This window comes from Dipodomys merriami, unplaced genomic scaffold (assembly GCF_024711535.1).
Source record: "Dipodomys merriami isolate MVZ:Mamm:240054 unplaced genomic scaffold, mDipMer1.0.p SCAF_92, whole genome shotgun sequence".
NCBI lineage: Eukaryota > Metazoa > Chordata > Mammalia > Rodentia > Heteromyidae > Dipodomys > Dipodomys merriami.
In genome coordinates this window covers 1,245,110-1,268,773 of record NW_027206535.1, presented here as the reverse complement: position 1 = coordinate 1,268,773, position 23,664 = coordinate 1,245,110, and the positions used below count along the sequence as shown (strand labels likewise).

The 23,664-nt window shown below is 51.5% G+C and overlaps 2 protein-coding genes across 10 annotated transcripts in view; one reads left to right on the top strand and one right to left on the bottom strand.

Annotated features, from left to right (window-relative positions):
* Positions 1–13,573, top strand: part of LOC138821537 (phosphatidylinositol 4-kinase beta) — a 40,862-nt gene extending 27,289 nt beyond the window's left edge. For 4 of the 8 annotated variants that reach the window (XM_070013865.1, XM_070013864.1, XM_070013868.1 and 1 more), the window contains 8 exons: positions 451–560; positions 1,378–1,482; positions 1,630–1,753; positions 5,129–5,394; positions 10,872–11,004; positions 11,522–11,642; positions 12,230–12,292; positions 12,684–13,573. In XM_070013865.1, the coding sequence (XP_069869966.1) occupies positions 451–560; positions 1,378–1,482; positions 1,630–1,753; positions 5,129–5,394; positions 10,872–11,004; positions 11,522–11,642; positions 12,230–12,292; positions 12,684–12,865 (1,104 nt within the window). In that variant the 3' untranslated portion in view covers positions 12,866–13,573. The remainder of the gene's footprint in view (positions 1–450; positions 561–1,377; positions 1,483–1,629; positions 1,754–5,128; positions 5,395–10,871; positions 11,005–11,521; positions 11,643–12,229; positions 12,293–12,683) is intronic. The other 4 variants (XM_070013871.1, XM_070013869.1, XM_070013867.1 and 1 more) reach the window with 1 other exon arrangement.
* Positions 13,574–13,658: 85 nt separating this feature from the next.
* LOC138821535 (zinc finger protein 687-like) lies at positions 13,659–22,628 on the bottom strand. Of its 2 annotated transcripts, none has more exons than XM_070013861.1 (9): positions 22,463–22,628; positions 17,153–19,266; positions 16,826–17,004; positions 16,301–16,477; positions 16,036–16,198; positions 15,564–15,890; positions 15,357–15,469; positions 15,076–15,208; positions 13,659–14,940 (listed from the first exon to the last, which is right to left on the bottom strand). In XM_070013861.1, exons 2-9 carry the CDS (start codon positions 19,247–19,249, stop codon positions 14,443–14,445), a joined length of 3,687 nt encoding a protein of 1,228 aa, XP_069869962.1. In that variant the 5' UTR covers positions 19,250–19,266; positions 22,463–22,628; the 3' UTR covers positions 13,659–14,442. The 2 variants fall into 2 exon arrangements, with proteins under 2 accessions (XP_069869962.1, XP_069869963.1); XM_070013862.1 differs by having other exon boundaries at positions 22,505–22,628.
* Positions 22,629–23,664: the final 1,036 nt, after the last annotated feature.

The following is a 23,664-nucleotide window of genomic DNA, read 5'->3' as shown; positions in this document are numbered from 1 at the left end:
AGAAGAATTCTAAACCACAGGGAAGAATGAACCCTTAACCTTGAGGGCCTCTCACTCAAGATGAGGCTGAGAATTCAGGTTATGATCTTTGGCAGTGGTTTGCAAACTTTAGTATGTTGGGAGTCTCTGGAGAACTTTTGAAAAATTCAGACTTCCAATTTTCATTCTCAGTCATGCTAATTCAGATGGATGGCAGGACCTAGAATTATGCATTCCAGCAAGCTGCTCTGTCAGTTCTGAGACAGGTAGTTCACACTTTGAGAAACACTGCTGTGGGGTCCATGAGCATGCCCAGGCAGCTCAAGCTGCAAGTGGTTAGAATGGCACGGAACCATGGGAGGCTTACTCAACAGTCTGGAAGGGAGGGGTGAACATGCCGTGGTGATGGCAGGCAGAGTGACAGAGCTCTATGCTTAGTACCTCTGACCAGCACTCCCCTGCTCTCCCCAGCTCCCTGAAGTGCACACCAACAGCTGTGACAACATCTCCCAGTTCTCCGTGGACAGCATCACCAGCCAGGAGAGCAAGGAACCTGTGTTCATTGCAGCAGGGGATATCCGGTATGGCCAGATCACATCGCGCCTCCTTTTTTATCCCTTCCTAAGCCACCGCTTCGTCCCCTTCCTCTCTTGTCTTTCAGCCTGTCTTTCTCTTTTCTCTACTTTGTCCTTGTCCTGAGGCCACCTGACTTAGGGCAGCGAAGACATTACTGAAGAAGGCTGAGACAGTACTGAAACAGCTACAGGAAGAAATGAAATGTTAAGAGGGACTCTAAAGGGCGGGAATAGCCAAGAAAGGAATTCAAGCAGTGTTTCTCAAAGTGGGAGTCTGGCACAGTGATAGACTGCTTGTCTAACATGTGCAAGGCCCCAGGTTTGTCTTTAACACCACCACCAAAAGTAAATGAAGCCAACAACACACAAAAAAAGTGAGGTCCCAAAGTGGGACCTCAGAATCAGGTGGGAGGGAGGAGATTCTGGAGTCACATCCATTCTAAATCAATATTTGGGTAGGGGAATAGAGAGGACCAGATACCCCAAATTTTTATTTTATTTCCAGTAACTGTGTTTCAACTCAGGGTCTCTGGTCAAGTAGAGATGGAATCTCACAGATTTTTCTGCCTTGGCTAGTTTCAAATCATGATCCTCCAGGTCTCAGCCTCCTGAATAGCTAAGATTACCAGCATGAGCCACTAGTGCCCAAGTTAGCAAAATGGTGCTGCAGATTAAGCTTTTCCTTCCATGCATCTCTCTCTCTCTCAGCATAGGTTTCTATCTATGTGCTTAGAGTCCAGGACTAGTGCAGAGAATGCCAGCGTAGACAGGGCCTGAAGCTCTGGGGTAACTTCTCTAAACAAATGTGTTTTCTTCCTACTAGACGGCGCCTTTCAGAACAGCTAGCTCATACCCCCACAGCCTTCAAACGAGACCCAGAAGACCCTTCTGCCGTTGCCCTCAAAGAGCCTTGGCAGGAAAAAGTACGGTGAGTGGGAGTAAGGAGTGGTCTCTCTACTCTCAGAATTCCTAAGCGGTTTCAGGAACCTATCAGCCTCCAAAAGGTCCATCAGACTTCCAGGCAGCCTGAGTCCTCACTCTATCCAGTGATACTTTCTTTCTTCTTTCTTCACAGGCGGATCAGAGAAGGCTCCCCCTATGGCCATCTCCCCAATTGGCGGCTCCTGTCAGTCATTGTCAAGTGTGGGGATGACCTTCGGCAGGAACTGCTGGCCTTCCAGGTGTTGAAGCAACTGCAGGTAAGGAAAAGAAGGGCCTCAGCCCAACTCGAGCCCACCTGAATGACCACATAGATCCTCTTTCCCCCCACCCCCTCCTCCTCTTCTTCTTCTTGTCAGTCATGGGGCTTGAACTCTAGGCTTGAACACTGTCCTTCAACTCTTCAGCTCAAGGCTAGTGCTCTGCCACTTTAGCTACTGCGCCACTTCTGGTTTTCTGAGTGGTTTATTGGAGATAAGAGTCTCAGGGACTTTCCTGCATGGCTGATTTTGAACCACGATTCTCAGATCTCAGCCTCCTGAGTAGCTAGGATTACAGGTGTGAGCCACCAGCGCCCAATTCTTTTTTTTTTTTTTTTTGGTCAGTCGTGGGGGTTGAACTCTGGGCCTGGGCACTGTCCCTGCGCTCTTCAGCTCAAGGCAAGCGCTCTACTGCTTAAGCCACAGTGCCACTTCCGGTTTTCTAGAGGCTTATTGGAGATAAGAGTCTCATGGAGTTTCCTGCCCGGGCTGGCTTTGAACTGTGATCCTCAGATCTCAGCCTCCTGAGTAGCTAGGCGTGAGCCACCGGTGCCCAGCTCGCCCAACTCTTTTTTTCTTCTTATACTGAGGATTAAACTCAAAGCCTTGGCACTTGACAAACTTCTAGTCCCCACATTTACTGGGGACCAGCTTCTGCCCAGGTCTCAACTAGAAACAGACTAAAAAGCAAATTGTCTTTCTCCTAGGTCAGTTTCCTGAGAAACCATAATAGTTCTATGGCGGCCTCTCCTGGTGCTTTTGTAAATTGCACTACCCTTTTCTGACCACTGAAGACAGGGGCTTTGCCCTTAAAATCAGAACTTCTGAAATGGGTGGTGGGTTCCAGTGTGGAGAAATTGATTTCCTGATTCCCATGAATCACTTGGTCACTTACAAGCAGATTCACCTGTTTAATATAGTTCTTTAAATTATTATCTTTTTTTCTTCTTTTTCTGTTGAGAAAGACTCTTGCTATATAACCCAGGCCGGCCTAAAACTTGAGATTCTCCTGCCTCAGCCTACTTAGGGCTGGGCTCTTAGGCATGTGTTATTATGCCAAGCTTAAACATGTTCATTTTCTAACCCTAAATCCTTTTCTGTCTTTTATGATCCTGTAGTTTTGATCTCAGAACATCATACTTCTTTTTTTTAAGGGGGGGGGTTTACAGTCTTGGGGCCTGAACTCTGGGCCTGGGCGCTGTCCCTCAGCTCTTCAGCTCAAGGCTAGAGCTCTACCACTTGAGCCACAGCACCACTTCTGGCTTTTTTCTTTTTGCTTATGTGGTGCTGAGGATGCATAAGGGCCTCATGCATGCAAGGCAAGCACTCTACCACTGATCCACCTTCCCAGCCCGAGAACATCATACTTCTTAAGTGGTTGCTCTGCCACTCCTTCATCCCTTTTTGCTTTAGTAAGTTTTTAGACAGGGTCTCAAGAGGTTTTGAAACCAAGTGTTTTGAACTCCATGCCTAGAGTCACGGAGTCCCACATTAAGTCCAGCCACTTACCCTCATACACCAAATAAAGAGACATATACCAAACATGAGATAGAGAGCTATTATAAAGAGATAGAGAGCAGAGATGTATTACATGAGAGACAGAGGAAGACAGCACTTAGTATATCTTCATCTGTCTTGGTGTGTGTGTGTGTGTGCGCGTGTGTACACATGCACACATGCAGAGATTGTTATCTCATGTTAAATAGGAAGAATTGGAGCAGGGAGTAAAAAGGTCAGCATAGTTAAAGCAGAACCAAGTCACAGGTATTTGATTAACCATTAATTTAGTATTTTTCTCTAAAGTCTAGTAGTCTGTCTTCTCTCTTCAAGATGATTAGAAGAGGGCTGGGAAGGTGGCTCAGTGGTAGAGTGCTTGCCTTGCATACATGAGGCCCTGGGTTCGATTTCTCAGCACCACATAAGCAAAAAGAAAAAAGCTGGAAGTGGCACTGTGGCTCATGTGGCAGAGTGCTAGCCTTGAGCTGAAGAGCTGAGGGACAGCGCCCAGGCCCAGAGTTCAGGCCCCAAGACCGGACCCCCCAAAAAAAAAAAAAAAAAAAAAAGATGATTAGAAGCCGGCATTGCCTGCTTGAGAGGCACTTTGCTTTTTATCACAAGATGCTTATTGTTCTTCCTGGAGCCCAGGGTAAATATATAGCTCAGGAGGCTGAGATCTGAAGATGACAGTTCAAAGCCAGCCAGGTCAGAAAAGTAATTGAGACTCTTATCTCCAATTAACCAGCACAAAGCCACAAGTGGAGGTATGGTTCAAGTGGTAGAACACCAGCCTTAAGTGAAAAAAGCAAAGCAAGAGTTTGAGACCTGAGTTGCCTTCCTCCCCCCCGAACCCCCCCAAGTACCTTTTAGGTTTCACCCAAAGCTGGCCTTTAACCTTAATCCTCATACCAATAGCTTCCTTTATAGCTGGGATGACATCCACATTCCACCATGTCCAACTTTTTTTTTTTTTAATTTTATTTTATTTGTGAACATACTGTACAGAGGGGTTACAATTACATGGGCAGGATAATGTGTACATTTCTTACCAAGCATTGCAGCCTCCTCCTTTTGTTTACCCTTCACGTCCCTTCCCTTCACGTCCCTTCAACTTTTTTGTTGAAATGGGGTCTCACTAACATTTTACCTGGGCTGGTTTTAGTCTACCATCCTCCTGATCTCTACCTCCCAAGAAGCTGGGAGGCACCATACCTGGATTTTTTTTTTTTCCTTTTTGGAAGTCATGGGGCTTGAACTCTGGGCTTGGGCGCTGTCCCTCAGCTCTTCAGCTCAAGGCTAGTGCTCTACCGCATGAGCCACATCATCACTTCCGGTTTTCTAGTGGTTATTGGAGATAAGAGTCTCACAGACTTTCCTGCCTGGGCTGGCTTTGAACCGCGATCCTCAGATCTCAGCCTCCTGAGTAGCTAGGATTACAGGCATGAGCCACTGACGACTGGCTGGATTTTTATTTTGTTTATTTATTCAAGCTCTAATCATTTGGTCTAGATTGACCTCAAACTGAGTATTTTCCTGCCTCTTCCTCCCAAATGCTGGATTACAGGCATGTCCTACCATATCTGGTTCCTGTTTTGTTTAATGATAGTACCAACCTCCCTGTGTATAAGATGATAGGTATTTTCTGGACTTTCTATCTATATGAAAGCTTTTCTTGCATTTCTCTACATGTAGTTTCCTGCCTTTGAGAAGCCCTTGTCTTTCTTTCGAAGCTTCCGGCCCTCAGTAGACCACTCACTTGATGGCCTAGAATCCAAAGTGACAAAGGAAAGAAAGTTAGGAAAGAGGGGAGGGAGATACAGCTTGCTTTTCTGGCTTAGAGAGAGCTGAGAGTCTCGGTACTTTTGTGTCTCCTCACAGTCCATTTGGGAACAGGAGCGAGTGCCCCTTTGGATCAAGCCATACAAGATTCTTGTGATTTCGGCCGACAGTGGCATGATTGAACCAGTGGTCAATGCTGTTTCCATCCACCAAGTGAAAAAACAGTCCCAGCTTTCCTTGCTTGATTACTTCCTACAAGAGCATGGCAGTTACACCACTGAGGCGTTCCTCAGTGCCCAGCGCAATTTTGTGCAAAGTTGTGCTGGCTACTGCTTGGTCTGCTACCTGCTGCAAGTCAAAGACAGGTGAGTGGCTTCTCCCTTCATCTTAATCTTTCCTGGGACCCCTCTGTCCCTTCAATTGCAGTCAACAATTGATGAACAAACTTTTTTTTGTTTTTGTCGGTCGTGGGGCTTAAACTTGGCTTGGACACTGTTCCTGCACTCTTCAGCTCAAGGCGAGCGCTCTACCGCTTGAGCCACAGCGCCACTTCTGGTTTTCTAGTGGTTTATTGGAGATAAAAAGTCTCACAGACTTTTCTGCCCTGGCTGGCTTTGAATCATGATCCTCAGATCTCAGCCTCCTGATTAGTTAGAATTACAGGCGTGAGCCACCAAGTGCCCGGCTACTGGCTGAAAAAAAAATTTTTTTTTTTTTTTTTAGAGAGACAAATGTATTTTCTTTCTTTTTTTTTCAAGAAATTGTACAAAGGAGTTTAATTTCAACAAGTCAGATTATGAATATAGTGCATCTTGGTCAATGTCCCCATTCCATTGTTCTCCCCCCCCCTTCCAATCCCACCTATACCTTAAATTATGTAATTCCATTTTACATGTGTATATTGAATATAATGACCATCTGCCCACCTTTCCTTTCTCTATTTATCTGTCCTACTTCCCAACAAAACATGTTTAAGGTTCCTGGTATTCATTTGTTAAACCATTTGTTAATTGTTCAGAAGAGTCATACCATTAGAATCTTCCTGAGTATAACCTTGTGTGTGTGTGTGTGTGTGTGTGTGTGTGTGTGTGTGTGTGTGTGTGTGTGTGTAACTAGCATAAGTTTTCATTTGTTTATAATTTAGATCTCACCTCCTCAAGTGAAAGAAAACATGTACCATTTGTACCATTTATCTCTCGGAGCCTAACTTATTTCACTTTACATATTTTTTTTTTTGAGGGCTATCCATTTCCCTGTGAATGACGCAGTATTATCTTTTCTTTTAAAATAAATTATCATCTTTAAAAGTAGTTGTACAAAGGAGTTGCCATTTAACAAAGCATTTTATAAATCAATTTCATTCCTAATAGATGTTATAAATTTTACTGTATGGGGCTGGGAAGGTGGCTCAGTGGTAGAGTGCTTGCCTTGCATGCATGAGGCCCTGGGCTCAATTCCTCAGCACCATATAAGCAGAAAAAGCTGGAAGTCGCGCTGCAGCTCAAGCAGTAGAGCACTAGCCTTGAGCTGAAGAGCTGAGAGACAGCGCCCAGACCCAGAGTTCAAGGCCCATGACTGCCAAAAAGGAAAAAGAAAAATTCTGCTGTGTATATATACCACATTTTCTTAATCCTCTCATCCATTGTCAGACATCAGGGTTGTCTCCATAATTTGGCTATAGTATAGCAATAAACACGAATATGCAAGTGTCTTTATGAAACCTTGACTTCTAATACTGAGTAGATACCCTAGAGTGGTATTGCTGGATCATAGAATAGTTCTATATTTAGTTATTTATTTATTTTTGAGGACCCTCCAAATCGCTGTAAAGTAGTTGCAGTAGTTTATATTCCCAACAGGATATTAGGGTTTCTTTTTCTTTTTGGTCAGTCGTGGGGCCTGAACTCTGGGCCTGGGTACTGCCCCCTTCAGCTCTTCAGCTCAAGGCTAGTACCCTTCCACTTGAGCCACAGTGCCACTTCCCGCTTTTTCTGCTTATGTGGTACTGAGGAATTGAACCAAGGCCTTCATGTATGTAAGGCAAGCACTCTACCAGTGAGCCACCTTCCCAGCCCAGGATATTAGGGTTTCGTTTCCCTTTTCCCCCATATCCCACTAGTATTTGTTGCTATTCACATATTCTGTTTTTGTCACTTGTGGGGCTTGAACTCAGGGCCTGGGCATTGTCCCTGATCTCTTTCAGTCAAGGCCAGTGCTCCGCCACTTTGAGCTACAGTGCCACTTCCCATTTTCTGGTGGTTAATTAGAGAAGAGTCTCACAGACTTTCCTCCCCAGGCTGTTTTTTTTTTTTGTTTTTTTTTTTTGTCTTTTCTTTTTTTGGTACTGGGGATCGAACCCAGGACGTTGCACTTGCTAGGCAAGCGCTTTGCCACTGAGCTACATCCCAGCCCCCCCAGGCTGGTTTTGAACCGCGATCTCAGCGTCCTGTAGCTGGGATTACAAGTGTAAGCCACTGACGCCTGTCTTCATTTCCTTTATGGCCAGACATTATAAACATTTCCTCCTGTGTATTGACCATTCTTACTTCTGACAGTGTGTATTTAGCACCTTGCCCATTAGTTGGAGTTTTGATTTTGAGGGAATTTAGTTCCTGGAGCTCTTTGTATATTCTGGATATCAGGCCCTTGTCAGATGTATAGCCCATTGTGTAGTTTGTCTTTTTAGCTTAGTTACTATGTCCTTTGCTGTACAGAAACTTTAGCCTGATGCAATGTCAATTCTCTCCAATTTTCTGAGTCCCTGGAATTCTACTAAAGAAGTTCCTATCTATGCCAGTAAATTCTAATGTTTCTCCTGCTCCTTCCTATACTAGTTTCAAGGTTTCAGGTCTTACATTGAGGTCTTTGATCCATTTTGAGTTGTTATTAGTCTAAGATGACAGGGATCCAGATCCAATTTCAGTTTTAAACTGACCCTGAAATGTCAGGATTTTGAATCCAGTGCCTAGAGAGCCTAGGACTTAGCACCAGGGTTGAGTAAATGGAGTCAAAGAAACTGGCATTAGTCAGGCCTCAAGGGATTTTCTTAAGTGTTTGGAAGGTGAAAGTCTATCCTTTGGGGAAGAAGAGCCAGGCAACTGAGTAAACTCAATAACTTTTTTTATTTAGCAGATTCCCAATCTTGAACTTAGTACTTTATGCTCTTGTTCGGCTCATTTGCTCACAATTGGTATTCTACCACTTAAGCCATGACTCTAACTCTGGCTTTTTTTGCTGGTTAAGTGGAGATGGAATCGCATACGTTTTTCCATGCATGTTGGCTTTGAACAACAGTCCTTAGGTCTCAGCCTCCTGGGTAGCTAGGGTTATGTCCTGAGCCACCAACTCAATAATAGGACTATGTCCTTTTTTTATTTTTTTCTTTTTCTGAGCCTGGGGCTTGAACTCAGGGCCTGGGTGCTGTTGCTTTTGTTCAAGGCATGTACTCTACCACTGGAACCACAGTGCCATTTCTAGCTTTTTTGAGTTTACTGGAGATAAGAGTTTCACAGACTTTCTTGCCTAGGCTGACTTCACGGCAGCTTAGTGTTATGTCTTGAGCCCCTAGCTCAATAAGCAAGCTGAGGAGCCGGGCGCTGGTGGCTCACACCTGTAATCCTAGCTACTCAGGAGCCTACGAGCTGAGGATCGCAGTTCAAAGACTGCCTGGGCAGGAAAGTCCATGAGACTCTTTTATCTCCAATTAACCACCAGAAAACCAGAAATGGCCCTGTGGCTCAAATGGTAGAGTACTTGCTTTGAGCTGAAGAGCTCAGGCATAGTACCCAAGCCCTGAGTTCAAGCCCCAGGACTAGCAAAAAAAAAAAAAAAGCAAGCTGGGTGCTAGTGGCTCATAACTATAATTAACCCTAGCAACTTAGGAGGCTGAGATCTGAGGATCACAGTTTGAAGTAAGCCTGCGCAGACAAACCCAAGAGACTTATCTCCAATTAAATACCAAAAAGGAAGGAGTGGAGCGATGGCTCAAGTAGTAGAGCGCTAGCCTTGAGCACAAAAGTTCAAGGGCAGCTCCCAGGCCATGAGTTCATGCCCCAGAACCAACACACACACACGCACACACACACACACACACACACACACATACACACACGCGTAGGACTATTCTTGGTTAGGCACCACAAAGCTGAGGAAAAAAATTATTGGAGTTGATCAACTCTAGGCTTCAATTTGTGAAAAATACATGCTGAGAGACCAGCCAGGTATGGTGGTACAAACCTATAATCCTAGCTATTTGAAATAGAGGTGGGAGGGTCATGGTTTGAGGCTAACCTGAGCATAAAAGTTCGCAAGACTCATCTAAACCAATGGATGTGAAGGCACAAGTAGGAGGATCACAACCTAGGCGACTAAGTCCAAGCTCAAAGTAAGACCCATCTCAAAAATAACCTATGCAAGTGCTGAGAGTGTGACTTAGTGGTAGAGTGCTTGTCTAGCATGCATGAAGCCCTGGGTTCAAGTCCTCAGTATTCACCTAAATAGAAAGGGCTGGAAGTGGCACTGTGGCTCAAGTGGTAGAGTCCCAGCCTTGAGCATAGAGACACTCGGAGACAGAGCCAAGGCCCTAAGTTGAAGCCCCAGGACTGGCCAAAAAAACAAAAAAGCTGGATGCACAGCTCAAGAGGTAGAGCATCTGCCTAGCAAGCATATACCACTGAATCACACCTGTAATCCTAGCATCTGAGGAGGCTGAGATCTGAGGATCATGGTTTGAAGCCAGCCTGGGCAGGAAAGTCTGTGAGACTTATCTCCAATTAGCTATACACACCACACACACACACACACACACACACACACACACACACACACACACACACACACACACACACACACACACACACACACACACACACACACACACACACACACACACACACACACACACACACACACACACACACGTGGTAGAGTGTCAATCTTCTGTCTCTCCTTAGTCTTGGAACACACACACACACACACACAGATAGATAAGTGGTAGAGTGTCAATCTTCTGTCTCTCCTTAGTCTTGGAACCTTGGACAAAAAAATTAACTTGCGGGGGGAAGGACTCAGGTAGGCCTTGTTCTCCTTCTACCACCCCCCTCCTCTTTTGGCAGATCAACTCCAGAAGGTAGCCTTCTGACACAGCTCTCAGACTAACAAAGCCTCTATTGACAGTGAGGAGATTGGTTATACTGAATAGGCCAGGCCTTACATGCTTAGCATGTTAATTGTTCTTTCCACTGGCCGTTCATGTGGGAATCACAAAGACCTGGGATTTATCTCCCTTTAACTCTTCTTTCCCTACAGATGGCCTGTAAGGCTTGGCTCCTGAGTTTTTAACCTAAGTGATTTAGAGCTTACTGCTTGAAATGCCTATACTGTTTTACATTTAAACACACTGAGCCTCCTTGCCTCTAATTATTGGTCCCTTTTGATGGAGCTTCTTCTGCAGTAGGCTGATAGGGATTACAAACAAAACATAGGTAAATCTGTCCTGTGTGGAGGCCACACACTTAGCAAAGTAATGTCTGTGATAGCTGGCTGGAACTCAGAGGCCTTTGCTTCAGGACTTGCTACTAGATCTGGTTCAGTCAGGGTGCTAGATATATGATTTCTGGGAAACTGGGATAATCTTAAACTATTTTTTATTAATCCCAATTTCAGATCCCACCGCCTTTAGTGGTTCTTTTTACACTTCCTTTCTTTCCACCACTAACTTTGGAGCCAGTTACAGGCAGGAAGGTAACATGGATGAGTACTCCCCTGCCTGTTAGCCCATGGCCAGTGTATTGCATCTTAAAGTCCCAGCCTTAGGTTTACTGTGTCTCCTCTCCTTCCTCAGGCACAATGGGAACATCCTTCTTGATGCAGAAGGCCACATCATCCACATCGACTTTGGCTTCATCCTGTCCAGCTCACCCCGAAACCTGGGCTTTGAAACATCAGCCTTTAAGCTGACCACAGAGTTTGTGGATGTGAGTCAGAAAGGAGGCTGTGCCTCCAGGATCACTGTCTTTCTCTCTCATGGGAAGAGAACTGGTGGATCTCCCTGAGATTTGGGAGGAACAGAACAGAAATGACAGTAAGTCAGGATGAGGCAAGATTTCCTGGGAGCTTCCTGCCCTTGTAGGGGAATGAGGAAATAAGAGTTGGCATGGTTGCTCCGAGAACTAGTTCTTTATTTTTTGGTCCATCATGAGGCTTGAACTCAGGGCTTGGGCTCTCTCCCTGAGCTTTTCTGCTCAAGGCTAGCACTCTACCACTTTGAACCACAGTTCCACTTCTGGTTTTCTGGTGGTGAATTACAAATAAGAGTCTCATGGACTCTCCTGCCTGGACTGGCTTTGCAATTCTCAGATCTCAGCCTCCTGGGTAGCTAGGATTACAGGCGTGAGCCGCCAGCACCTAGCTGAGGAAGTAGTGCTGAAGGCCCTTGGGACAAGGTCCATACCTACCAGAAGCATGTTTGTTCACACGACTTTCCCTTCCCAGGTAATGGGTGGCCTGAATGGTGACATGTTCAACTACTACAAGATGCTGATGCTGCAAGGGCTGATCGCCGCTCGCAAACACATGGATAAGGTGGTGCAGATCGTGGAGATCATGCAACAAGGTGCGGCTAGGGAGGGCTCAGGTCCCAGGGCGCCTCAGGATTCCACTCAGGTTGGGGCCCTTGAAGTTTAGGACTTCCAGAAAGTTGATTCCACTGTAAAATTCAAGGTTAACCGGAGGATTTCTGGCTCTGATCCAGTGCTCTGTTTTTCCTTTAGAACCTTGGCAGAGCTGGGTCTCGGGTGGGAGGAAGGAGACAGCAGAAAGGACTTCTTAGGCACCCTCAGGGAGAGCAGTCCGAGTTTCTGGTCCTTCTGACCACCCAGTCTAGCACTGGACATTTGGCTCCCGCTCCTGCATCATTTTGCCAATTCAGATTCCTCCCATTCTACTTTGACCTCTCATTGCCCTAGCCCAGCCACCCTGGTATGCAACCTGCCTTTTCATACTACTCACCTGTCCTGCCCCGAGTTTCTCCTTTTCATCTTTATGATTCAACTTCCTGGTTGCCTTCACACCTGTAGTTGTTTGATCAGGATGCCCTCTTCTACCCGCTTCTCTAGGCCCTCCTCCTCTTCCTCCCAAGGCTTCAGATGTACACCAGATCTGAACTGCCAGTCTCCTCCCCTCCACACCCCTACCCCACAGGTTGTCGCCGTTGCTCAGGAGCATCCCCGTCTGGCCCCGTGATGACGGTGGCCCAGGTCATCTGTGAGTGTCAGACATAGCGTAGACAGAGTCCTGCAACCAGATAAGTGTGCAGGGCCCATTTCCAGAGCCTCTTCCCAGCCTTCCTTCCCCATGGGCCCTAAGCCTCTGCTCCCTCAACTCTCCTTACTGGGGGAGAGATGGTGTGGGCTCCCATCCCTCCTCTGCCCATATGCCCTCACATGCAGAGGGGCTAAGGAGTATGGGGTGATGGGCTCCAGACAAGGGCGCCCACCAACTGCTGCTCTCTGCACCAGTGCAGTAGCACCCACACCGCGGACCTTTGGGAAAGGGAGGGCAGAGGTACTTCAAGATACCCCTGACTGCATTCCTGGTGGTGGCCGCTCTTGACTTTCCCTCTATCCATCTGTGATCCCTGTCCCCCGACCCCCAGGCTCTCAGCTGCCTTGCTTCCACGGCTCCAGCACCATTCGCAACCTTAAAGAGAGATTCCACATGAGCATGACTGAGGAGCAGCTCCAGCTGTTGGTAGAGCAGATGGTGGATGGCAGTATGCGGTCTATCACCACCAAACTCTATGATGGCTTCCAGTACCTCACCAACGGCATCATGTGACACTCTCCTTCTCAGGCCCAGCAGTAGTGGGGGGCATCTATGGCGCCCTCCCCGGGAGGGCCCTTGTCGAAGAAACCCCAAACCATGAAATCCCACCTACCCAACCATCCACCCAAGGGAAATAGAAGGCAAGAAATACAAAGGATCATGTGGTAACCGTGAGAGCTTGCCAAGGGGTGGGAGAGCCAGCCAAGGGGTCCAGACCTGCCGGGGTTCCTATGCGCCCTGCGGTGTCAGTATTACCACCTGACAAGACTCCAGGATCACTGCCCTCCAGAGAACAGAGGACGAATGAGGGGCGCCAGGGCCTTTCTTCTCACCAGGATAGGATCTGAGGCTCTTTTCCACAGGCCATCTTTAATCTTTTCTGGGCCCCAGCAAAGGGAGAAGAGTGGGTTCTTGGTACTTAGGATTTGATCCTATAGTTGGCCTTTGGCCATGCTGCTGCCCAACTCTCCTCTTCAGGGACTTGACCCCCAGCCAGAGTTCCCCTTGGTAGGTGGGCTCTGACATAGGTTCCTGAAGTTGCTGAGCTTCCCTGTCATGGCGGCGAGGAAGGGAATTACCACAATCCCTCCAGCATATTGAGGGGATTGGCCTAGCCATGAGGAATTCCTTCCCCTCATACCTTCCTTACACCAGGGAAATGGCTCTCGATTTTTTATTTTTAATTTTTGTCTGAAATAAAGTCCTTAGTTAGCCACCTGTGTCCTATCTGAGTTGTTCTCTTCTTGGGGGGGTGGGGACTACATCCAAGATACAAAAGGCGGCACACAGCACAGCGCAGGTGGAACGCTTGCTCTTCCCTGCGGAGGAGGGAGGAGGGAGGAGGGACTGCCCCGCTCCGCCTCTCTCACCCCCTCCCGGTCAAGTCCATTGTCCAAGTCATATACAAAGAGCAACCTGAGTGGGGATTAAACCACGAGCAGTTTTAATGGTCTGGTTTTCTCCCTCCTGTTTTCTCCCACTGTTAGTATTATTACAAGAATAAAGGATTCCTGAGAGCCTGTCTCCTCCTCTCCCTGGGCCCCCTTTGACAGGACTCATCCCCACCAACCTCCCCGCTGAACTTCTGGGGGAAAAAAGAAGTAAAAGGCACTGCAGGGTGGGGGCGTGAGTGCCAGGGTGCTGGGGCAGGACCTGGCCAGGAGAGCAAGATCCTAGTCTGCCCTGAAGGAATGGTGGAAGGCTGTGGCCAGCCCCCACCCCGCCCCCAGCCCCCCGCATCAGTCCTTCCTGTGCCTGATCGCAGACTTTACCAAGGTCCCATCCCCCATCCTCAGCCACACACTGAGGGTCTGCAGCAGGAACATAATTAGTGTTGAGTTCAGAAAGGAGGAATGGAAGGCTCATTTGACTAGGACCCCAGGGCCAAACCCGAGGGAGGGGAGGTTATAAATCACTATAATCCTCAAAAGCTTTTTTCCTTCAGGATTTGGAGAAACTGAACAAAATGTGAATGTTAAACAAATTCCCCAGCCCAGGGACTGGGTGGCAGCAGCAGTGAAACCCAGGCTCCTTGCCTGGGGGAGGGGGGGGGGAGGAGAGGGAAGGGCTGGTCAGTCCCAGCCTGGGGCCTAGTTCTCCCCACTGCCCCCCTGCCGAGCCCTGATGAACGCCATGCCATGCGTGCGGAAATGGGTCTTGAGGTTGAGCGGACTATCACAGCTCTTGCCACAGACCTTACAGGTGAGTGGGCCTCCAGGAGCAGGCAGGAGTGAGTCTCCACTCTCTAGGTCAGACCTTGTTGGGGGAGCAGCCTCTTCCTCCCCATCCTCCAGCCCCAGGGCACTGGCTCTACCCACACCCCGTTTCTTCTTGTGGCTGATGAATCGATGCCGGCTCAGGGAGCCTGGGGAGGCAAAGCACAAGCCACAGTCCAGGCACTGCTGGGCTCCACCATCCACCCTCAATCCCACCACGACGCTTTGCTCCACTGAGCCGCTGCTCCTATAGCGGAGTGGGCCGTGGCCACCTGACGCGGGGCCACCCCTGGGGGACTTGGCTGGCGGTGTTGTGCTGTCAGGCTCCTCACTGCAGGAGTCAGAAGACTGGCGGCGCTTCCTTCCTGGTCCCTGGAGAAGAATGGGAGACACTGGGCGTTACCACCAACCTCACTCTGGTCCCCTCACCCTGGCTTGCAGAGACCAGGGTCTGCACCTGCCAGTCTCCCACTCCGTGGTCTCAATATATACGGGGCCTCTGCCTACCTGGGCTCTGGCACCAGAACCTCGAGCCATGGTACTCCCTGACTGGACCCCAAGGGGCAGGCCGTGCCGGACCTGGACGTGTTTCTCCAGGATCAGGCGACTGCTGAAGGTGCGCTTTCCCTCTGTGCAATACCTAGAACGAGGGGAGAGGACAGAATAGCACCACACGTACAGCTCGAAGGCCAAGGCCCAGCACCTGAGGGGGGCCTCCTCAAGGAAGAGGCAGGCAGGAAGGTACTCTGGGTTCTTGGGTGGGAAAAGGAGTGGGAAGCAAAGGTTACCTGCATGGGTAAACTCGCTTGATTCCCTCGTGATTGACCCTGACATGGCGCCTCAGGCTGGGGGCAGAGCAGAAGGAGCGCTCACACAGGCGACAGGGGAACTTTTTCACTGACTAGGAGAGCGGAGGGTGAGAGATTTCAGAGCCAGGCTTCAGGAGCCAACCACGGGCTGCCTGGCCCAGCCCAGCCCAGCCGGGGTCCACTCACCTTGCCATGCTCCTTCTTCATGTGAGCCACGTACTCGTCACGCTCAGGGAACCAGGAGTGACAAAGGCCACAGGTCCAGCCTCCAGGTCCCCCACCCCCACCTTTGACACCTTTGCTTCCCAGTTCCCGCCTGGGCCGTTTGGTGGGGCGAGGGGGCGAGGGGGAGCTGGGCGGCTCTTCTTCGGAAGATGAAGACTCCTCAGTAGCAGGGGCTGCCCCTTCCCCAGTCACAGCCAGCTCCTCGGGCTCAGTCTTGGGAATGAGAAGGGCACCTCCACCCCCTTTCCCAGCGGTATCCTCCCCACCCCGTCCAGACGGATGGGTGTTCTGTGAAAGACACAAAGCAAGCGGCTGTTATGGGAAAGGAGGGACTGGCTTTGCCAGCTGGAAGGCTGTGCAGACATGGCAGACATGGCCTATGTCAACCAACCCGGCCAAGCATCCATTATCCCCTGGCTCTTGGAGCCTATACCTTGAGATGGTCCAGCATGGTCCGTTTTTGGGCAAAGAGCAATGGACAAGATGGGCATTTAAAAACACTGACGCGCTGGGGCATCAGGTGCTGGTCGAAGTGGGCAGAAAGGAGGGGTTTGTGAGTAAAGACTGTGTCACACATGGCGCACTTGTAGATCAGCCTGTGGGGCAGAAGGGACAGTGCGGACATCAGGATGGGAGCTCTGCTCCCGTCCCGCCCTCCCACCCACCCCTCTTCCCTAGGCTTTCTCCCCAGGTCTCACTTGGCTTGCTGCATGAGGAAGCTGGGATGCTGGGAGTAAAGGTGGGCATGGGCGCTGGGTCCAGACTTGAAGGCCATGGGGCAGATGGGGCACTTGTGGAAAACTTCGCAGTGCGATGCCTGGACATGAGACTTGATGGAGTTCACACCTCCAAACACCACTGCGCAGCTAGGGCACCTGGTGGAGGAAGCGGAAGGCGCCGTGATGAGGCAGGGCCACTCCGAAGCCCGTACCCCCACCCCATACTTAATCGCCTAGGCCGGGGTGGACTCCAAGAAAGGGTTCGACTCAGCAGTGGAGCATGAACAAAGTAGAAAGGGAAGAGCTAGAGACCCAGTCCCCTGCTCTCCCCTGGGGATCCCCAAGGGGAATGCCTGAAGGCAGGCGATGATGTCACAGGGCTGAGTCTGACAGCTAGCAGAGCTGGAGGGATAGAGAGGTGGACTTTGCTTGAGGTCATCTAAAAGGCTGCTGCTGAGACAAGAGGCCCTGAAGCTGTACAGGGGGGCGAGGGGCACAAGGTACCTGTATCCGACACGGCGAGAAAAGTGCAGACAGGCCTCCTGCAGGTGGGTTTGAAAATTGGCTTGCAGGAAGTTGCCTCCACACTCGGGACAGACGTGGGGGGGCCGGTTCTTATGCGTGCGTTGATGGGCACTGAAGCTGCAGCGGTTGGGGAGCATCATGGGGCAGGAGGGGCACACCTGTGGAGGGGATTAAGCAAGGTTAAATTGGTAAGGGTGCCCTAATCTCCGTCACGTCTCCCGACCAAGCCCCCAATGCCTTCCTAGAGCCTATCTTCGGTGTATGGCTGTCCCCTACCCCAGAGGAGGGCTGGGAAAGGCAACTCACGTTGCTGGTGGCCCCGGGGGCGGGGGGCCCCAGCTGCTGGAAATGGGCTGCCATGCCAGCCTTGTCCCGGCACTGCTCCTTGCACTCCAGACAGCGAAAGCATGTGTAAGTGGAGGTGGCAGGGACAACAGGCGGCTCTGTGGAGAGTGGCAGCACAGGGGCTTCAGTGGCAATGGCAGCAATGGCAGCGGCGGTGATGGCCCCCTCACCCTTGCCGAAGATGGGCAGGGCCAGAGGTCCAGGGACAGACGGCACAGCCACAGGCAGCAGGGGTGTGATATCCGGCTGCCCCACCATCTGATCGAGGGCTACAGGCCTCATGACTAAATGCGAGCACTGCATGACAAGCCCCTTGTCCTTGTGCTCGCGTGCGTGTAAGAGTAAGCTGCATTTGTTGAAGAAGACCAGACGGCGGGCACAGTGGTTGCAGGTGACCTCAATGCGCATGCTCCGGCGGTCATAGTGCCGTGCCAGGCTCTTCTCCAATGAGAAGGCATCCCCACACTCGAGGCAGCGGTAGCCTGTCGGCGGCAAGGCCAGTCCAGCCTCGGCTGGTGGACTCAGGTTTGGTCGGTAGGCCGGCAGCAGGTTCTTGCTGTTGAGGATTTTGTTGAAGGCTTCCACTAGGCTGGACTGAGTCCGTGAGATCACCGTGCCACTTGCCGGGCCTGGAGCAGGAACAGGCTTTGAAGGCTGCACCATCATCACAGAGGCACCATTTAACTTCTGTCCCCCTGTTCCCAGCCCTGCCCGCAAATCAACCTTGGGCAGAGCTTGGGGCACCAGGCCTAGCACATTCTTAATCATCTTAGGGCTGGTGGCAGTCCCCCCAGGCAAAACCACAGCTTTTCGAGCCACGCTAGCTGCCATGAGCATGGCAGTGCTGGCGTTCTGGATGGTGGCCACGGGCAACACAGTGCCTTTTAGCCTAGTGCCATCACCCAACTGTACACTCACCACCTTTGGACCCTCAGCGTTTGGGGCTACAGGGGACAACTTCAGTAGGCTAGCTTCAGCCAGGAAGGCCCCTTCAGCCAAGGGGACAGGAGGATCAGGGTCTGAGGGGATCCTGGTTACGGTTCTTGTGATATTGCCACAGGATGTTTTAATGGTCTTGATCCGCACTTTAAGGGGCCTAGAAGAGTTGGAGGAGGCAGGGGAGTCATTGCTGTCCTCGTCTGCAGCATCAGCGCCGCTGGAGGGGCTCTGCGGACTTCTTGGGGGTGATTTTTCCACTGGCTCCTCATCTTCTTCCTTCAAGGGCTTACAGCTGGGAACTTTAGGGGAAGCAGGTGGGCTCTGATGCCCTGGAGACTGCTTAAAGAAGGACACCCCAGCAACCTGAGGAGGTGAGGTGCTGGAAGGGACATCTGTGTCCTTGGCGCTATAGCCCCTCTGGGCTAGGCCCTGGGAATGACTAGGGCTGCAGCTTTCCTGTTTCAAGGTCCCTAGTGGTGGTGGGGAAGAATTAAGGGGCACCAGGACTGGGCTATTCTCTGGGGCTAGCTCAAAGGAAGAGGGGAACGGAGGTGGGCTCATGGCCCCAGCCTGAGAGGGTGAAGGTGCAGGAGGCAGGGGATCCGGGTGCTCGCCTGGTTCCGGTCCAAAATGAGCAAAGAGATCCAAGGGAGCTTTGCCTTCCAAAGTTTTTTCTTTCCAGCTATCCCCAGTGGGAGGAGCTGGAGAGTTGGGGGTTTCTGGGAGGGATGGCTCAGGCCCACCAAATCCATTTTGCATTAGACAAGGCCCCACAGTCCCTTCCTTAGTGGCCTCCCCAGGTGGGATCTCTTCCTCTCCTGAACCCCCAGCCAGAGTCTCAGGCTGCTCAGGACACACTGTGTTCTTGACAATGACGCTGACGGTAGAAGTGTCCTGTGGTGGCAGGCCGTGGTCAGAGGCTGGAACTTCAGAGTTATCTTCAAGAGCTGCTGCTGGTGCACCTTCAGCTTCACTTCCTACATTGGGTCCTGGCTTCCCTGAGCCCCCCGGCCCCTCATTTTCTTCAGATCCAGAATGGATGGCTTCATTCGCATCAATATCAGGGATATCAAAGGCAGCAAGAAGGTCATCAAAATCAGGGGTCTTCATGTCCCCCATATCGTCAGGCCCCAGACCTGATGAAAACAAGAGGAGAAAGGAGAAACTGAGATGCCTGGAATAGAGACCTTACACCTCTGCCTTCAGGATCTCCAAACTTAGCCCCTCCCTCTTGATACACCTTCACCATACCATAGGATCCTAGAGGGCTTTGGGTGCCAAACCCTAAATCAAGTGAGTGGGTGGGCACATAGGACCAACAGAGAAAACAGAGGAAGAGTCTCAGAAATACATAGAAGATGCCAGGCACAAGTGGCTCACACCTGTAATCCTAACTACGCAGGAGGCTGAGACCTGAGAATAGAGGTTCAAAGCCAGCGTGGGCAGGAAAGTCCATGAGACTCTTAGCTCTAATAAACCACCAGAACACTGGAAGTGAAGTTGTGGCTCAATGTAATAGAGTGCTCACTTTTGAGCAAAATAGCTCAGGGATAGTGCCCAGGCCCTGAGTTTAAGCTCTACAACTGGCAAAAGAAAAGAAAAGAAAAGAAAGAAAGAAAGATACAGGGGTGGAGGGAGATCAGTGAGCAACTTGGTTGAACTAGCTCATCCCTCCTGTGCTCAGCACAGAAAACCATTAGTCACCGGTATTATTAAGGAGAAAGATGGAAACGATGCTCGATGTCTAAGGATTTATTTGTATCAGCAAGGGATAAATGCACTCTCTTCATGGATTTGGTGTTCACAGAGATTTGAAAAGACATCTATACAAAATGCAGTGACTAAAGCCAAGACCTGGGATATTTTTCCACTTTAGTTTTCTCACAAGGCCACTCCATAAGCAAGCTATTTCCCTGTCTGACTTGTACTGTCTGAAAGAGGGGACAAATGATATATCACAAGGTTATTCTAAGCACATGAACTTGTGAATATGAAAATCAGGATACAATCTATTATTACAGCTGAGCCAAACAAGTACATGTGAGGCCAAAGAGGAGCTGGAAAGGAACACCCATTGGACACACTAGGGCTGGGGTCAGAGACAAGAGTCAAGGGTCATGTAAGGTCAAGGGTGGACACATGTGGCCACCAGAGCCATCCCAAGATTTATCTTAGTAGGGAGAAAAAGACCCAGGAAGATGAAGATAGAAAGAATGCTATACAGGAACAAAAAGAAACAAAGAGAAGAAAGACAGAGAGGGGGAAATGGTGACAGCAGCCTGGTCACAAAGGGCCCCGGCTCCTCTCCTGTCACAAACACCTGCTGCTTGCTCACCTACCTTCCCCAGAGTGCCTCCTCTCTCCTCCCCAGCTTGCTCTCTCAGGGCTAAAACTCCAGGGTATAAGAATATCCAGCACAACTGCCATGATGGGGAAAGCTAGTTCCCTTCCCCTGTCATTTCTGCTCTGAACTACTTACCCCAAGTCTATCCTCCTAAATCAAACTCTATCTTCCATTGGCAACAAGAGTCTAAGAAGTCTAACTCAACTCCCTACCTGGCCCAGTGTAAACACACACACACACACACACACACACACACACACACACACACACGAACTTATGGGGCACTTAATCAACAAGGAGGCCAGCTCAGAGTACCTCCTCCCATAAGAGTTTCTGTATCTAGAAAGAAGTAACTGAACAAGTCCATCCTTACACAGTCCTTGTCCAGGGTGTGAGCAATTTCCCAGGGCCAATTTTCTCACCTCTTTCCAGCCTTCAGACTGTAACTGGAGATAGTCCCAGCAGGTGGCAGCTGGCATTGCTCAAACCAAGGAGGGGGTTGGGGAGATGGGTACCAACTACAGGAAGAAAGGGGAGTGTGCCTTGCACCCTGCCCCCTTCTCTCCCCCCCCCCCAAACACACACACTTAATTCTGCAGACTCTGGGTTTAAACAAAGAGCTTGCTTTTGCCTTGATCAATCGCTAGGGCCCTCCTTTGCTTGGGTCCCTCCCCCCAGGGAGAGTCCTGAGCTATCTTCCACTCTGGCCCCCAGCAAAGGGGGTTGGTGGAGCACAGGCCGGTGGTCACTATGAGAAAACACCTGCGAACTTGCCTTTACTAACCATCTGCCTCTCTAGCGTGCAAGTGACTTAGAGGTCATCCCGTCGCCACCTGGAGCAAACAGCCGTCCAACCAGCGGAGGCTCCCCAACTCCACAGCGCAGGCCTTTCTGCGGCTGCTGTGGCTGGTCTCCAGGGCTCCCGCCTCGCCCGCCCCCTTCTCCCGGTGTTCCTCAAAAGCCAACGGAGAAGGGGCTTAAAGAGTTAGGGGTGAACAGACGGGGGGTTGGGTTGGGTGGGGGCTCCGATGCCCTTTGCCCGGGGCCAAGGCCTGCTGCGCAAAGGGCAAGGGGCCGGGCGGGCGCCTGGCCGGGGGCGATTACTGCGGCCAAGCTGGGCAGCGGGCGGAATTAAGTCTCTGCCATCTGCCGAGGGCTGGCGCGAAGAGCAAGTCTGGGGGTGTGAGGAGGGGACGGGATGCACCGGAGGGGGGGAGGGAATAAAAGCGAACGGGGAAACTGAGGCGTGCGGCATTTCTTTTTCCACTGGCCGCAAAGTGAAAGCCGGGCCTCGGCCAGGCCAGGCCCTGCGGGAGCTGCGGCGCAGCACCTCGGGCTCTCAACTACCCGGGAGTTGAGAGTTGGGGGGGGGAGAGAGTCGGGGGGGGACACCCGGGAAAGTGGGAAAGGGGGAGGGGGCCGTCCCTGCGTGACTCTCAGCTCTCCGGACGGGGGTCTGTCCCAACTCAGACCGCGTCCCCTCCCCTCCGAGCGCGGACACCCGGGGGTTCTAGAAACTGCGGAGTGATGCCGGCGCGCGGCGGGCCCCCCTCCCCGCGGCGCGAGCCCGAGAGCGGCCGGGCCCGGCGCTCCCCCGCGCCCAGTTGGGATGCAGGCTCGGCGCGAGCCCGGCGCGGCTCCCCCGCCCCCATCCCCGGGCACGGACACCATTTTAGGTCGCGACATCCCGCAGCCCGCAGTCCCCGGACTGCACTTCATTGCCTCTACGACTGTGGGGCGCCGGGACTTGGGGGTCCCTGGCCCTCCTTCCACATTTACCTGGCTAGGGACTGCTTGCAACAAGCTGAGAGTTTGGACCATCCGCCCCAGGTGCTGAAGGCGGTGTCGGGGCCTTCCTAGAAGACGCCCCAGGGGGGCAGCGCGGAGGGGGGGGGTGTAGTTGGGCCAAGTGGGGGAGGGGCGGGGGCATTTACCCGCCCCCCCAGGGGGCGGAGCCAAGGGCGGGTATTTACCCCAGGCACGCTTACTTGCTCCGTTCCCAGTGCAGGCTGAGACCCGACGGTTTCTACCTTGCTGCAGCCGCCACCACTGCCGTCGCCGCCGCCCTCCCCGCGGCCACCGCTACTTCCTGCTTCTCTCCGGTTCGGCCTCCTCTCTCCCTCGGCTCCCTCCGCGCTCCTGGACAGTGCTGCCCGCTTTCATACTCGCCATTGGCTAGTATCTCCGTCACTCATTTCTACGCCCTTCCCATCTCCGCGCTGGGTTGGTCTTAAGTACTGCCGTTCGGAACTAGCCCTGCACAGTCCTCCTATTCTCATTGGGCCAGAGGCCTAGGCCTTCTGAAGAACCCTCTTCCCATTGGCTGCTCCAGAATCCACCTGCCCTCTCTGAGCATCTCAAAAGCGATTGGGCGCCAGATCTGTCGCTCAAGAAGAAGCCAGCCAGATTCTCGGCTTTCCGACGGGAGGGGTGACTAGCCAGGTGCGTGTCCTCCTGAGCCTGACTCCTATTGGCCGCTCGAAGCTGGGAGCAGTGGTTCACTTATGCAAATTTAAGGAACTCTTCGCTTCTGGGTGGTGAGCTCTGAGAACCTCAGCGACTCCAGGTGGAACCTAGATGCTTGGGCCTGTGTATGCCTTTTTCCTCAAGCTAAGCCTCCATGTCCGCGAAGCTGTGCAGTAGTCCCTAAGTGAGACGCCACCCCAAGTATTACGTCATCCGGCTGACCAACGCCTCGCGTCCTTCCCTCTGAATCGTTTTAAAATCTGGGAAGGTTAGCTCCTCCGGCAGGGCAGCTCCTTGCCTTTGCCTTAGACCTTGGACCGGGCTTGGGGTGGAGTGTGGAAAGAACCGGGATCTGGAGCGAGGACCAGCTTTGCGGACCGGAAGTTGGGGAGGTGACGTGGCCTGGACCATTTCCAAAGGGATCTAGAGAACGCTTACCGATGCGCCTCCTAAGCCCGGGAAGGCTGGGACCCCACATGCACTTCCATTTATGAGCTCTCTTACCCCCCTCCTCCAGCACGAATGAGAGGCTGCGATCCGCGTTGAGCTTTCCCGCGCTGCGTGGCCCCGCCCCCTGGGGCGGGGCGGGGGCGGGGCTACCGTAAGATGACGCGCCGGCCAGCGCCGCCCCCTAGCCCGCACGCATTCGCAGGTCCGTCTGCGGTTCCAGCGTGCCGCCTGGCGCTCGCCGTGGACTCACCCGCTCCTCCGCAGCCCGCCGCCC

Bases quoted from the DNA above. Each gene is read 5' to 3' on its own strand.
- LOC138821535 (XM_070013861.1), bottom strand. From the start codon at position 19,249: ATGGGGGACATGAAGACCCCTGATTTTGATGACCTTCTTGCTGCCTTT. The intron at 16,199-16,300 runs GTGAGACCTGGG...TCTGCCCCACAG, and splicing joins TTCCTCATGCAGCAAGCCAA to GCTGATCTACAAGTGCGCCA. The intron at 15,209-15,356 runs GTAACCTTTGCT...CCCTCGTTCTAG, and splicing joins AAGCGAGTTTACCCATGCAG to GTATTGCACAGAGGGAAAGC.